The sequence below is a fragment of the Phascolarctos cinereus genome, unplaced genomic scaffold (genome assembly GCF_003287225.1).
Source record: "Phascolarctos cinereus isolate Bilbo 61053 unplaced genomic scaffold, phaCin_HiC Scaffold_9;HRSCAF=440, whole genome shotgun sequence".
In the NCBI taxonomy this organism is placed as follows: Eukaryota; Metazoa; Chordata; class Mammalia; order Diprotodontia; family Phascolarctidae; genus Phascolarctos; species Phascolarctos cinereus.
This window is the reverse complement of record NW_027556402.1, coordinates 182,048,404-182,063,809: the sequence shown is the minus strand read 5'-3', so window position 1 is coordinate 182,063,809 and position 15,406 is coordinate 182,048,404. Positions and strand designations below refer to the sequence as shown.

Genomic DNA, 15,406 nt, shown 5'->3' with positions numbered 1-15,406 from the left:
CTTCACACAGATAACATCATTTGATCCTCAAAACAACCCTGTGAGGTAGGTACTATTATTATCTCCATTTTACAGATGAGGAAACTGAGGCTGAGCTAGTAAGTTTCTGAGGCAGGATTTGAACTCAGGTCTTCCTAATCCAAGATCAACACACTATCCTTTATGCTACCTAGCTGCCTTACATATGAAATCTATGAATTAGTAAAGCCACACATCAGAGACTATCCTTCACACCATCAATTTGTTCCCTTGGCCTAAGAATAACTGGAGTAAGGGCAGGTACCTTGCAACCTTGCAACTTGCTTAGGCAACCTAAGCATTTTCCAACTTGCATGTCCACAATATGTTGTGTAAAAGTAAACTAAATATTTATTTGTCAGTAGTATAGTATAGACACAAACATAGAATAATTATCTGGAAAAGTCTTTAACTCCTGTCTCTCTTTTTCTGTTTCTCTGTCTCTCTCTTTCAGGCAGTCAACTCTGTACCCAATAACCAGTATATTGTTGGTTCTGGAGACTCTCTGGGTCAGTTTCAACTGGACATTGATATTTCAGGATTAATATTTACTCATCATCCCTGTTTTAGCCGTGAGCACGTTTTAGCAGCCAAATTGGCCCAGTTATATGATCAATATCTAGCAAGACGTCAGAGGAACCAGACAAAATTTCTTACAGATAAGGTATTTATGATTGGTTCTCTTTTATTAGGCTGGATTTTTTAATGAGTTAAGGTGGATAAAATTCTAAGTAAAATATTTCTTTACAGATTACCCTTCTTTCTGAGATACTTTACGTGAGATCCTTCCTATATTCAAAACACTGCACTCTTTCAGCCCTGTGATTCTCTGCTTTACAAATATTTTGTTGTGGCTACTGTACCACTGATATTTCTAAGTCACATACAAAAAAGTTCTCTACTCTCCTTGCCCTGGTTGTGCACATGTTAAAATGTCAGTGACACTAAATAGACTATCACGTACCAGAACAGGGAGGGACCACACATTAGAAAATAGACACACTTCTCTCTCTTATTATCTTAGTGAAGTCTTGCTCAAAGGCTTAGGAATAGATCAGATCACCTGATGAAGCATACCAAGTTTACAAATGTGACTCATGTTTTGTCCAAGGCTGTCCCAATTTGAGATTAATTTTGTCAACGTTGCATTATTCAGTTCTGTTTTCTCATGGCATTAAGCAGTCACCAAGCTTGTTGTGGATAACATTGTTCTCTCAAAATATGTTCATAACTCAGAATTGGCATTATTTGTTGGTAGCTCAACGCTCTGAGGAATGCTGTGCACACTCACCCTGATTCCACCAAACCTCATGGTCCTGGCCACACAGCTCAGGAAAGCATGAACAAGTATCAATCTGAAATTCGGTGAGTAAAATGTTAATTTGTGGTCATTTGGGGTTTTTTGTATGAGATTTCTAGACCCTTCCTACAAATGCAAAAAATCTCTTGGTCAAGAGAAATAATGAGTCCTGAGAGTTGGCCTCAAATTGAAGAAGACCTTGGTTCACGTCCCACCTTCGACACATAGTGGGTAAATCACTTACCCTCTCAATCACTTAACCTGTCATACAGGGAGTTACCTATGCTAAATGAAACCACAGATCTAGTCTTCTAGCTCTATTTTTATCATAGCATCTGTCATTTTACATATCATTAGTCACAGTTGCCCTTTGGTCATATGCAAAAACATGGCACATAAAACTTAAAAATCACATTTTACATTTTGTAATAAAGCATGTCCATCCACATAGTCATTTGTACATATCTAGGTAGGGAAATTGCTCCAAGCTTTCAACTCTGGCTAAACCATATTTTTCTGCCTCTAGCAACCAAATTTTCTTTGCCTCCCCCACCCCCAGCCACCCCAGTGGAGTCTTTGAAAATTTGGTCAGATTAGGTAACCACCATTTACACCTCTGTTAGCCCTCTTCATTTTAATTATGACACACAAGGTCAGAAATGCACAGCTGGTCTTCATATTGGCATGGATGAGAAAAAGTAGAAGCATTTCAAGGATCTAGAATTTTTTCCTCTGTGGCTGCAGATTGCAAACCCTTGGGTAACTTGGTAAATGATATCAGAGTTCTTGTGGCTAAACATTAGTCTCTAGCCAATTCTGTGATGAGATTGCCTGAACTGAGAAAAGTTGGTCCTGAATAACAGATATATATTCTACCACCAAACCCACACTTATAATTGTAGTAGGTGGTAATGATAGTAATGATAGTAGTATTAAATTCGAATTTATATGATTATTTAAGGTTTGCAAAGCATTTTACATGTTACCTTATTTGATCTTCAAAACAACCTGGGGAAGTTGGTACTATTGTTACTCCCATTTTATATAGGAAGGTAAGAGAGATTAAGTGACTTGCCTAGGATCACACAGTGAATTAAGTATCTGAGGCAGGATTCAAACTCAAGTCTTTCTGACTCCAAGGTCAATGTCCTTTCACTTGGTAAGACCCATCAGAGCTTGAACGTTCAAGCCTTTGAGGGCCCAATGTTACCTCCATACCACAAGTAGGCGTGGGAAGAGGATTTCAATAGAGGAAGAGAGGGAAATATGTCTTATTCTATCATTAATACATTGCTTTATCAAGAGTTCACCCCTCATGCAAATGAGCTATTCAGAACATAACGGAGAACCAAGAAGGGAGCTTAAAAAAGACCTTAAGAGTATCTTGAAAAAAAAAAACCTTTGCATTTCATTTACTTATTTGATTCACAGAAAAGCTTCTTGGACTTTAATTCAGAGTGCATTTATTCTTACTTTAGACAAAGTTCTTATAAGTTTAATTACCTGCTTTTCTAGCCCACAGACGATTAGAAACAACAAATCAGAAGCATTGGGGATGCTGGAGTCAGTCATACAGAGAGCAGTAAGAAGTGACAGCTAGTAGCCTCATAGGAATGGAAGAGACAGAATAACTATTAGAAGACACAAGAATTCAAGGAGCACAGCAGTTGGGGATCATTTAGTATGAAAGCGAACGGCCCAACTACTTCAATAGCTACTGAAGTCATCACTGTATAACAGCCCAGCACAACAAATGACATTCTTAATGGTGATATTGAGTCATCAAGGAAAGGTTAAGTTATGTTTTGTGCACTCTAAAATAGACATGAAGTCTATTTTAGGAGGATTTATACTCAAAATAGTTTAAATGAAAGAAATATTGGCTCTTAAAAATATTGGCTATTAAAATTATTTCATTTTTGTGGATCAGCTCTTTCCCTTCTGATGCCAGATAAGTGAGATGTCTCTTTCTCTGGATGTTCATTTAGGTCTTTGATTCATTATAATTTTAAATAAACCTTGACAGGAAGAGGAATAGATGGTGTAGAACAGCTCAAACTCCCAAGTCTTTATCACACGTAACCCATGCCTCTGTTGGTTGTATGCAATATGGTTCTTACTGCATAGTCAGTATCCAAGCTTCCAAATGATTATTAGCCTATTTGTTAATTTTATTTCCAATGGGATGGTCTGCTTTTCAATTATTAGATGTCTGAACTCAAAGGAGACTTCTACTTTCCAATAATTCATGTCAATTTGTGTACACTTGACTCAGAATATTAAAATATGCTTTAAGACTAATTTGTGATGATTATATGCTCTGCAATTAAATGACTAAATTAAAACCCTTGTCCTGTATTAGGAATAAGACCTGGATTTGTGCTTTCATTGCTATAGGGAAGTCTCAGGTATGAAAACTCCATTAATACTAAGCAAAGCCTTCTTTGCAACCTGGAGTCTTAAAAAATTGCCTAGAACACTGAGAGTTATGTGACTTACCCAGGGTCACATAATTATTGTGTGTTAGAGACAAGACTTGAAACCAAGTCTTGAAACTAGATGAATGGATGGTTCTCTGTCCACTGTACCATGCTTCTCCTTTGTCCTATATTATTGAGTACAACGTTGTCCTTTTTGCCTGTTTAGATCAACAATTAAATGTTTCATTTGCTCAGAACTCTCCTAGAAATCTTTGGGGAGCTTCTGTGGCTGGAGGTTGATGAGAAAAGTAAAAATTGCACATTTTAAAGTTAATTTGGCAAGATCAGATATTTTATATTGCATTAAGAAAAAGGAGATTACTACCTAATTATCGAGTGAAAATGGTCTATTATGATGCATGCTTGGTATATTATGCTATTAGAGGTTGCTAATTAATCCCCTGAAAAGTGCATCACGCAAATCTTTATGGTGGAAGAGTAGCTATAGTGATCTGGGCCTGTAATTTTGGATAGCAACCTTGGATAGAAACCTTTTCATCAAAGCAACTGACTGCTTATTCATATAATTTCAAAGCATGTATGTTTCTTTAATGATGTACAGCTCTAAAAAGAATCTTAAAGAGTTATACAATATATCAGAATTAACCAAAAGTACTCGGAAGGGAATAAAATACAACCCTCTTCAAATTTGGATTATTAACTAGTTATCCTCATGATTTGAAATATCTTAATTATCAAATGGAAGATTAATTCATTTGGCTCCTATTCTGATCAGTTTTTTAGCTTCGGGGCTTATTTACACCAGGATAATTTTTCATACATGCATATGCTGTATATTTTGTAGGCAAACGCGGAGATTACGTGATGCTGAAGAAGAAAAAGATCGAATATTGCTGAAGACCATCATAAAAGTTTGGAAAGAAATGAAATCCCTTCGAGACTTTCAGAAGTTTACCAACACACCCATAAAACTGTTTTTGAGGAAGTATGTTCTAATGACATATACACTTCTTAATAGGCCAGCAACTATTTTTATATAAGCTTCAGAGAATGGTCATTGATGGTTAAACCCTTTCAAAGTAATGTCAAGGAAGTCTCTGGTTTTCTTTTCCCTTCCAGACTGTACATTAGAGACACTGCAAGGATTCTTAGTCAGGTATGTGTTACACTAGCTAGCCTCTGAGGCCTCTTCCAGCTCTGAGACACTTTTTTTTATAGCATACTATTCCACTTAAATTAATTATGTATCAGAAAATCCATAGGAAGAGTAAAAAAATTAGTTATATAATAGTAATAACTATCTCACATTTATATAGGACATTAGCATTCACAAAGAATTTTCCTTACCTTGTGTGAGGTACGCAGAGTAAATATGATTAATTCCATTTTATAGATGAGGAAATGGAGGCTCAGAAAGATACAATAATGCCATATTGATTTTTTGCCTTGGGACACGGATTCCTTTGTTTTTTTCTCAAATATACTTGTGAAAAAATTAAAAGGAAAAATATGTTATCCTCTGCTTGGACATCACCTACATGAGGAAGAAATATCATAAGATATTTTTTAAGTTTTTTTCAAACAAAAACTCTATGCAACCCTTAGCAAAGCATTAGCTCAGGATTTGAGAGATGTCCCTTTTTTGCCTGAGTTTTGAATGAATGAAAAGTTTTGGTGATCCCATCTCATCCAAGCTATAAAACCAATGAAACAGCCCTGATAGGTTCTGGGTGGCACCTTCCCAGGAGAGGACAAGAAACCAAGGGAGAGAGAGAAGAGATTCCCACCACTTAGCTATGTTTAATGCCATTGAGGAACTCTGCCTAGCTAACTGTCCCTAAGTCTGTGAGTTCCTGAGAGCAGGGATTGTTCATTTTCCCCTTTCTTTTTAATCTCCAGCACTTAATGCAGTGACCAGCACACAGTAGATTTAATAAATGCTAATTGACTAAGAGAGAGCTTTCTCTGCAGTTTTTCTGTTTTACTAATGTCTTCCATGTCATCTTAGATACAGTATATTTCAGTAATGAGAAATATTCACAACTGTTTATGAAATGCTTACTTTTTTTAATTAATAATTAACACCAGTGTACATTTCACTTTTTTGTCTTCATAATTAAATATTTGTTCACTCTAATCCACCAAATCTGGTACATCAGGGTGAATGTGTAAAGAGTTCAGGTTGCATTTAGTGCGCCTAAATAGTGATGTATTAAATCTAAATCTGAAACCCTGAAGTAGGAAACATGTGTATTGCGGCATCTAATAATTTTTCAGTAGAGCTGGATGTCCTTATAAGTTTGCCAGGGTTTAACAGCTCTAGATACCTAAAAAGTTTGCCCAATCTGAATAGAGGAGCTTCCAGTATGAACTTGGCATCTAGATTTGCATTAAGAAATATAAAGCAAGAGCTGGTGTCAGCCATTTGGAATGTATAGCCCCTACACTAATACAATTGATATGGTCTGATCTTAGAACAGCACTGCAAATTTTAACATTATCGTAATGAAATTTCACTTAGGTTGTATAGATAAGCTCAAACACATAGCTTTCAAGAGTTTTGAAGTGATTTATCATACTAATAAAAAACTCATATCATTAAGTGAAGTCTTTGTGGCTTGAATGAATACCATTGGCAGTGGGAGAGGGGAAGGAATTGGGGTTAAGTGATTTGTTGAGGTCACACATCTAGTAAGTGTCAGAGGCTAGATTTGAACTTAGGTTCTCCTGACTCTAGGGCCATTGCTCTCTCCACTGCACCATCTAGCTGCCCCTCTATTTTTAAATTATTAAATGTACTTTACCTACTTTAAGTGACCTTTAGAGAGAAAATATAAATGCTATAAATTATTTTAAAGGGAAGAAGTTGACTGGAAAACAGATGAAAAGGTATTTGAAACAGAAATTCAAGCAGAAACAAATGAGTTATTAGAAGAGCACATGGAAGAATATGAAAAGAAGATGGAAGAATATAGAATCGAGTACCAAAAATGGAAAGCCTGGAAAAAAGCACAGGTATGTAGAGCAGTTTCAACTTTGAACACGGCTGACCTTTGGCAGTGTGGAGTGTGAGATTTTATGGTAAGCATAAGGGTAAGTGGGCTTGGCCAATGTGGGCCTTCTCTTGTCCCAAAATCAAACATAAAATCCTTTAGCATTTCAAGCCCTTCACAAACTGACATTCTGCTGCTTTTTCAGTTTTCTCACATTTTATATTTCCCAGCAACATTGGCCTTCACTCCATCTCCTATTTCCATGACTTTGCACTGGCTGCCCCCCATGCTTAAAATGCTTTCCATCCTCATTGGCTTCCTTCAAGAATCAGCTCAGATCCCACCTTCTGCAGGAACCCATTATTGGTCCTCCCCATCCCACCCTCTCCCACCCTCCAGCTGAAATGCCTTCTCTCCAAGACTACCTTGCATTTCCATTGGATACATCTTGTATGCACATAGTTATCTGTGTTTCTCCTCCATTACAGTGTGAGTTCCTTGGGGGAGGGGAGCCTGTTGTTTCCCCTTTTTGGTATCCCTAGTGATTAGCACAGTTCCTTGCACTTAGCAAATACCTGATAAATGTTTGGACTGCTAGGTGATGCAGTGGATAGGGTGCTGGGCTTGGAGTTAGGAAGACCTGAGCTCAAATTCAGCCTCAGATACTTCCTAGCTGTGTGACCCTGGGCAAGTAACTTAACATCTATTTGCTTCAGTTTCCTCAACTGCAAATAGGGCATAATAATAGCACCTACCTCCCAGGGTTGCCGCAAAGATCAAATGAAATAATATCTGTAAAGTGCTTAGCCTAGTGCCTGGTACATAATACACACTATATAAATGCTAGCTGTTACTATTGTTGTTGACTGACTGACTACCATGTTAAAGGCACCACACTAGGCGCTGGGAATGTGAAGATAAAAATGACACAGCCCCTGCTCCCAAGGAACTTATATCTATCGTCTTTTCTATATCCCTATCCCTAACTTCTGACGATAAACCTCATTAAACCTGCCATCAGTTTAATTAAAAATCATTAGAAGAAGAGTATGGGGTAAGGTTTGTATACAGAAATCTTTAGCCTCAGTTCTCCTTACCCCTGTTTTAAAAATGATTAGCTCTTGATATAGAAGGAGGATGAAAATAAATGTCATGTTTAGAGGTAGTCCTAGGTACTATGTATTTGCTGGATACTACTGCTTACAGAACTTTTTCCCTATAGTCTGTTCGACTACTGATCTTTGGGGGCTTCTTGGCATCTGCTGCCAGGAATATAATGTTCTTGCTACTAAAGGGCTCCATGTTTCCATCAGCAGTGTTGCTTCAGGACCTATTTTGAATGAATGACTGAGTGAGTGAATGAATGAATTAATAGTATTGTTCTCAAAGAATCTCCACAAAATGATGATGCTGAAAACATGGCCCTTAAGGATTGAATGTAGAAAGAACAGACAAAAAAGAAGGAACGTATGCTATAAAAGCAAAAGCCTTGACTTAGCTACTGGTGCTAAATAAGCGACACTAAGAAAAGCTCTGTTCTCAAGAATTCTTCCTGACTATCAGTGCCCTTTGCATACCTAGATATGTTTTCTGACCTAGAGACCCTGCTTCCTGGTGTTACTAGAACCTGAATCTCAAACACCATAGTTATAGAACTGGTGATGAGGACAATAGTGCCATCTTGAGCTCATCTCTAGTAAAATATACTTGTCTGTGGACAGTTAACACAGTTGGATAGAACACTATGACAGACAGGACAAGCTTATGGCTTCAATCCCCACAGGAACCTATTAGCTTTATTCTTTTCCTTAGCCATAGTCAAAAATACTAATCACATCTAGTCATTTTTCACATGCATACCATTAGTCACAAGGGAAACTGTGTAACATGATGTGTATGTATCAGTGTAAACTCTCTTTACTACTAGAAAGGCAACTTGAAATGACCACAAATAAAATATAAGAAACACAGAATTTCTACATAAGTGAAATGATTATAAATAGGCTCTTACAATTTAGGCATTAAATTCCTATTCAGCAAATGAGAGGTACAGTTTGCACTTCCTTTCTTTCTAACTCTCTCCCTTGCTGAATTCCCTTGGCTCGTATATAATACGGAAATATAACACTAAATATAAGTAAGCACAAATATGTTACATGTGTTATATATATGTTATGTGTTATATATTATATTATGTGTTACATAAATATGTATTTCTATTCACATATGTTTACCATATATTTACATATGATATATTTGCACAAATGTATTATGTATACTTATATAATTATATATGACATATTCACACAAATATGTATCATGTATATTTTATATACAATAATATATTCATACAAATTTTGTTATATATTATATACATTTATATATTATATACATTTATATGTTATATATTTGCACAATATTACATGCTATGTATATGTATTGTATTGCACAATATATTGCATATTTATATTTAATGATTATGTTGTATAGTATACATATTAGTGCTTAATTATATTTAGTCTTATATTTACATTGTTAGAATAAAATGTAAGCTCCTTGAGGGCAGGGTCACACATATACTTATTTACATTTTAGTTTGCATACTTCTTGCCTTAGGCAGAGCTAGATCCACAAAGGGTGTGGATAGCTCCAGAGTAGAATACAATGTGATGGTAAGATACAAGGATAAAAGCTTCCAAGAGTTTCTAACCTTGCTTTCTTTTGTGTAGAGGATCAAGAAAAAGAAAAAGAAGCCAAAAGAAGAACAAGATGGGGTAACTGAGGAGCCAGAATATGGGGAGGAACCTGTGAAACCCACTCCTCCAGAACCTGTTGATAGGTCTACAATAGAGCAACAGGTTAGAGAGAAAGCCTTACACAGCAGGAGGAAACCTGGAGAGCCTATTTTAGTTCCTGAGCTGAGCCTGGCTGGAAGTGTGACACCCAATGAGCTCTGTCCAAGGTAAGATGGTTCTCAAACTTTAAAGGAATCTTTGATCCACAGCTTTCCTTGTTTATAATTTCTTACCTACCCATAGATACAAATGATGTACATATATTGTGGGTATATACCACATTGGTCTAAATATAAACTACATCCCTAAAATAAGATCTGTTAAAAGGAGATAGCTACACAGACATAAATCTTTTTATTCATTTATTTATGTTGTTGATCAGTCATTTTTCAGTCATATCCAACTGTTTGTGACCCTATTTGGGGTTTTCTTGGCAAAGGCCGGAGTGGTTTGCCATTTTCTTCTCCAGTTCATTTTATAGATAAGGAAACTGAGGCACACAGGGTTAAGTGACCTGCCCAGGATCACACAGCTAGGAAATGTCTGAGGCCAGATTTGAACTCAGGAAGAGTAGTCTGCCTGACTCTAGTCCTGGTGCTTTGTCCACTGCACTACCTAGCTGAGCGTATTTAAGTACACACAGTGAAAGACATATTTTCAAAACTATTGACATATTCCTTCCAACAATGCAGGTTGCAAGTCTTCTCTACTTTAATAATGGTTGTTCATAAATTGTTTTGGTTAAAAAAAAAAACCTCTTGAGAGGCAGCTAGGTAGCACAGTGGATAGAGCACCGGCCTTGAAGTCAGGAGGATCTGAGTTCAAATCCAGCCTCAGACCAAACACTTGACACTCACTAGCTGTGTGACCCTAGGCAAGTCACTTAACCCCAATTGCCTAAAAAAAAAAGCCCTCTCGATCGGGTGATCAACCTTTAGCCTTTCTATTTAGTTGGGCTGGTCCTCAGACAACAAACCAGACCAATGCTCTATGCCTTTCTAACTTTGTAGGACATCCCTGAATATGTGCTCCACTGGCATCACTTTATCACCTTCAAAAGTCCAGAGCCACCTTCCCCACCCCCACCCCCAGTGATGGAGCATTGGAACAGGACTTTAGTGGGGGCCTGAAAATAATTACATAAACTCGGTATAATTTACATACATATATGCACATTTACAAATACACATATGAGAAACAGTATGACAGTAAATGGAGAACCAACATCAGAGGCAGGAAGACCTGATTGTATGTCCAGTTTCTGACATGTACTGCCTCTAGGTCAGTCCTTTAATCTCCTGGGTCACAAACAACTTTCTGAGACTCTAAGTTGCATAAAAGTTACTGCTCTCCATTGGTAGGGAGGATGTCCTCACTGGGAGTTTCCACATAAACGAAATTACGAGTGTGGTTGGGGATTTATGTGTGTATGCCCTGAAAAAGGGTTATCCTGGCTGTTGCTGTTGTTTTCCCATTTCTGTCAGAGAGCTTACAATCTGGAAGGGTACTTTTCTTGTATCCAAGGAGTATTTATATAACTATGAAATTTTGCCACCAAAAAATACAGTTGTAATTCAGATAAGTTAGTTACCTCATAGGAGAAATGATCTCTTAGGAGCCTCATGGATCATTTTGGTCTTTAAGTAGAACACTAGTGGCTTATTTATTTATTTATTTATACTGAAATGTTCATTTGCTTTTAAATTTGCTCTTTAGTAAGCTTCTTTCATAACAAGTTTTTCAATATTATTTGTTTCTGAATCCTACATATAAACAAATAAGCTCTGGCTAGCAGTTAAACACTTTTGAGCTACACATAACATTTTTAAAAAAATAAATAACCTCTTCAAACAACTATATTCACAGGACTATACCAGGGGTGGGAAACCTGCAACCTCAAGGCCACATGTGGCCTTCTAAGTCCTTGGGTGCAGCCTTTTGAGTGAGTCCAGGTTTTACAGAATAAATCCTTTTATGAAGTTTAGATTCAATCAAAAGGCTGCACTTGAGGACCCAGAGGGCCACGTGTCACCTTGAGACTGTAGGTTCCTCACCCCTGGACTATATATTTTGGGTTTTTTTTTTTAAGGGAAAAGGTGGAGTCCAATTGTCCACCTTTAAGAGGCTTGGAGAGTTTTTTTTTCCCCTCTCAGGATGTCTCATTGAATGTTCCCATTGCCATACCAAGATCTGGGCCATTCATCCTAAGTTAAGCCAGACCAAGAGCAGCCACCATCTTTTCCCTTTACCCAAGTGATCAGTGAAGCAGGACAGGGGGCTGCCTCCATAAAGGACTTCAGCTCACTGCATGGGATAACTGGGGAGTAAATTGTTCATCAGCCCTTTGTGTGACTTTTATTTCCTACCCAACTGAATCCACTAGGATTCAGGGTGACACTTTCTTAACAGTTGGTGTTGAATGCTCATTAATATGTGAATTAAACTGCAGTAGAAATTGAATATGTCTGGGTTGGTTGTTGCTCTTCGCTCTCAAAGAGAACCAAAATGGCATCACTATGTTGGGGTCAAAGTACAGTGTGTCCAACTGCAGCTGATCAAACCAATATGAGCTTGGAAGGCTCTACCACAGTCCAAATGAATATTTGGAGTGAAGATGTGTCTAGGTAAGGGCATGAAAAACTTCAAAACTGATTCTCTGTAAATCTTAGACCCGTTTTGGACCTTGATTTCATGATTTGGGTGGGGCTTTTCCCCCCTTTGTCAACACTCTGACTTCCTTTAGAGACAGCCCTGAGCCAATAGCTGTTTTTTGAGGATAGCATCACAAATGTATATAGTGAAACTACAGTCTGCTATTTTTATTTCCCCCTTTTTTTAATCTTTAAATTTATATGAAAGATTTTTACCGCCCACATTTATACTTGCTACTCTCCTGGATTATTGTATAGTAAGCATTTGATTTAATAAATACTTATTAAGCCCTTACTATAAGCAAGGTGCTATGTTGTGAGAAGATGGGCTTACAGTATATAAAGTTGGCAAGACAGATTCACAGATAACCAAAATCTAAGGCAGAAATTAATGTGTTCCTAGAAGAGGTACCAAATCATCCAAGGAGACAGAAATTAATTGACATTGTAATAAAATACAAGCTACCTGAGGCAGGATTTTTTTTTTGTCTTTGTATCCACAAAGGCTACCATAGTATCTTGCACATATTAGAGACTTTGTTACTGACATTCTATATCATAAGTATATTAAATTGTACCCTAGAAGACAAGAAAGGTCTACTAAGGGGTCTCTTATGGTCTGAAAATACTTATGTAATTTCTAAAATGCCTTATTTATGACCAGCAAAATCTGGTCCAATATGGGATGACTCTGTTGTATGCTACAATATAGTAGATTATTTGGGAGTGAAAAGTACTGCTAAAATGTGAGATTCTCTTACTGAGTCTATATTTGAATACCCCTGTTTGATATACAGGCAATGAATTCCTAGAAGCTTCTCGCAAATACAATACTCCATCTATGAAATGGTTTGCAACAACTGCTGGAAGGAGTAAAGAGGCTGGAGACCAGTGACACACCAAAGCTCATTAAACTTTATGTGTTCTTTCAATGCAAGGTTTTAACTTTGTCAGCTTCTACTTTCTGTGTTAGAATATCATACTATACTAGCCTCTACTAGGCATGGTCATCTGGCTGTATAGTGATTGTAAACGTGCTCCCAAACTGTCGGAACTTGCTTTTTTTCTGTAAGGTAATACTTTTGTTTTAATTTGAGCAGCTTAGTTGTACGTTTGGCAGATGTTCCTTCTAGTCTTTATCAAAATTTGCACTAACGCTGCACAAAAATGTGATTTTATTTTTGTAATTTCCTAGGGCAGAGATCTTGAGAAGAGAAGACGTAAGGAAGCGTTCAGTATTTTTAAAAGTCCTTTTCAACAATAAAGAAGTTTCAAGGACAGTCAGTCGTCAAATAGGCATGGACTTCCGAGTTCATTTTGGACAAATTTTCAATTTACAGATACATAATTGGCCAGAGAATTTAACACTTCAGGTAATCTAATTTTTAGTAATTAATTTAGGATGTTTTAACATGCATTCTTTTTAAAGATAACATTTGTAATGACTCTAGAATATAAATTGGCTATTGGCTTTTTCAGGTGAAAAATAGGACAAGGTTTGTTACAACTTCCAAGACTCTGTGACTCTGGGTACAATCTCAAGGGCCATCTGTCTGACCTTTTAAAAGTACTGTGGGTGGAGGCCACGGGTAGAAGTGGTATTCCTGCCTCTGTGACCTTGGCAGAACAGGTATGGGATTTTTTGCAAGGACCATTAGCCCCATGGCTTTGAGAGAAACATTTATTTCTAAATTCTATGGCTTATGCGTTGGCAACAGTAGACCTGGGATTCATTCATCTAGAATTAGCTTGTCCTAGGTAAAGATACTCCAGTATCAACTCCTGGCATGCATATAGGTAGGGATAGGCTTAAGAATAGGTGGTTGTGCCACAATCCGAGGGTAACATGATTTTAGGTGTCCCAAGAAAGCTCCCTTGCCCAAAATATCTCAATGGTACCTTATGGAGCCATGCCTAAATATCAATATTAAAGATATAGTCTCCAGTTTTCAAGAGTTTCATACAAGCATGGGAAAAACAATAAAGTTTAATGAAAACAGTATTGGAGACAGAAGACCTAGGATTTATTCCTACTTCTATCATTTACTAGGTGAGTAACTCACTTCCTCTCTCTGAGCTTCAGTGTCATCTATAAAATGAAGATAATACCTAGCTTATAGGGCTGCTGGGAAGATTCAGTATGACAATAGATTGGAGAGCCTTTCAAAATCCATGAGATGTATTTATTAGTATTGTCATAAAAATTCTAATAACAATGAGGAAAGCAATATCTTAAACCTTAGTAGCTAACTCCTTTGGGAGGATTATAATGGCTAGATGATAGAGGAGAGAAGGGAAGGCATGGGACATGGAACATGGGGATGCTCCTCCTTACTTTTTCCCTATCCTTCCCTGTCTTCTGACCCTAATCCTCACCAAGCCTGCCATCAATATAGTAAAAAGTTACTAAAAGAGTCTGAATTAAGGTTCTCATTAAGAACCTTTTAACCTCTAAAGTAGAAGAATATTGCCTAACTCATAAAATGCCAAAGAAGATCTGTTCCATTCCAAATTCCTGAAGAGGAATGAAACAGCCAGTATATCATTTTTAAAATTTGATATCTTTTGTTCTTATACCATTTTCCTTTCCCAACATATCCCTCTCATTTTCCTCTCCCAGATGCATTACTAAATAGCCTCTCCCAGGCTTTATGAGAATTTGTGGGGCCTTCTAAGAAAGTCTGTAGTACAGATGTGTCCCATTGTAGAGAATATATGTTTTCCTGAAAAGATATTTAAAAATCTTCTGGTGAAGCCTTTTATAAATGAAAGAAATCTTTTACCAAATAAAAATCATCCACTTTCATGTGATCTGTTTTGACTATGAACAAGACAGTCCTCTTCAATGGACCACTGACTCTTACATGTGTTAAATAAGAGGACCAGTTCAGATGATTTCTAAAGTCCTTTACAGTCCCAAATAAATTATCATATGGGTCCACATTTTTCATTGATTTGTGCTTGAGAGAAAAGTAGGTGAGAAATTAAACATTATTATACTGAGATAGTCCCCAATCCCAACTACTCCTGCTTCCAGAACTCCTTTCCTTCTGTCTCTATAGCTACCACTCTTCACAGGACTCCATTGGTAGCCAAAGATACTAGGAAAAAGGATGAGGGGTCCTAAAGGCAGATACTGGAGGGCACTAGAGACAACCTTCACCAACATTGGCCAATAATTAACCCTGACATTGGAAGTAACTGATTC

General features: G+C 37.2%; 1 protein-coding gene across 1 annotated transcript in view; it reads left to right on the top strand.

The window, feature by feature from the left end:
• CC2D2A (coiled-coil and C2 domain containing 2A) overlaps positions 1-15,406 on the top strand; it is a 145,202-nt gene that overhangs the window by 56,283 nt on the left and 73,513 nt on the right. Inside the window, 6 exon segments of the mRNA XM_078148334.1 lie at positions 473-682; positions 1,277-1,383; positions 4,604-4,744; positions 6,618-6,774; positions 9,482-9,714; positions 13,394-13,571. Of these exon segments, the coding sequence (XP_078004460.1) occupies positions 473-682; positions 1,277-1,383; positions 4,604-4,744; positions 6,618-6,774; positions 9,482-9,714; positions 13,394-13,571 (1,026 nt within the window).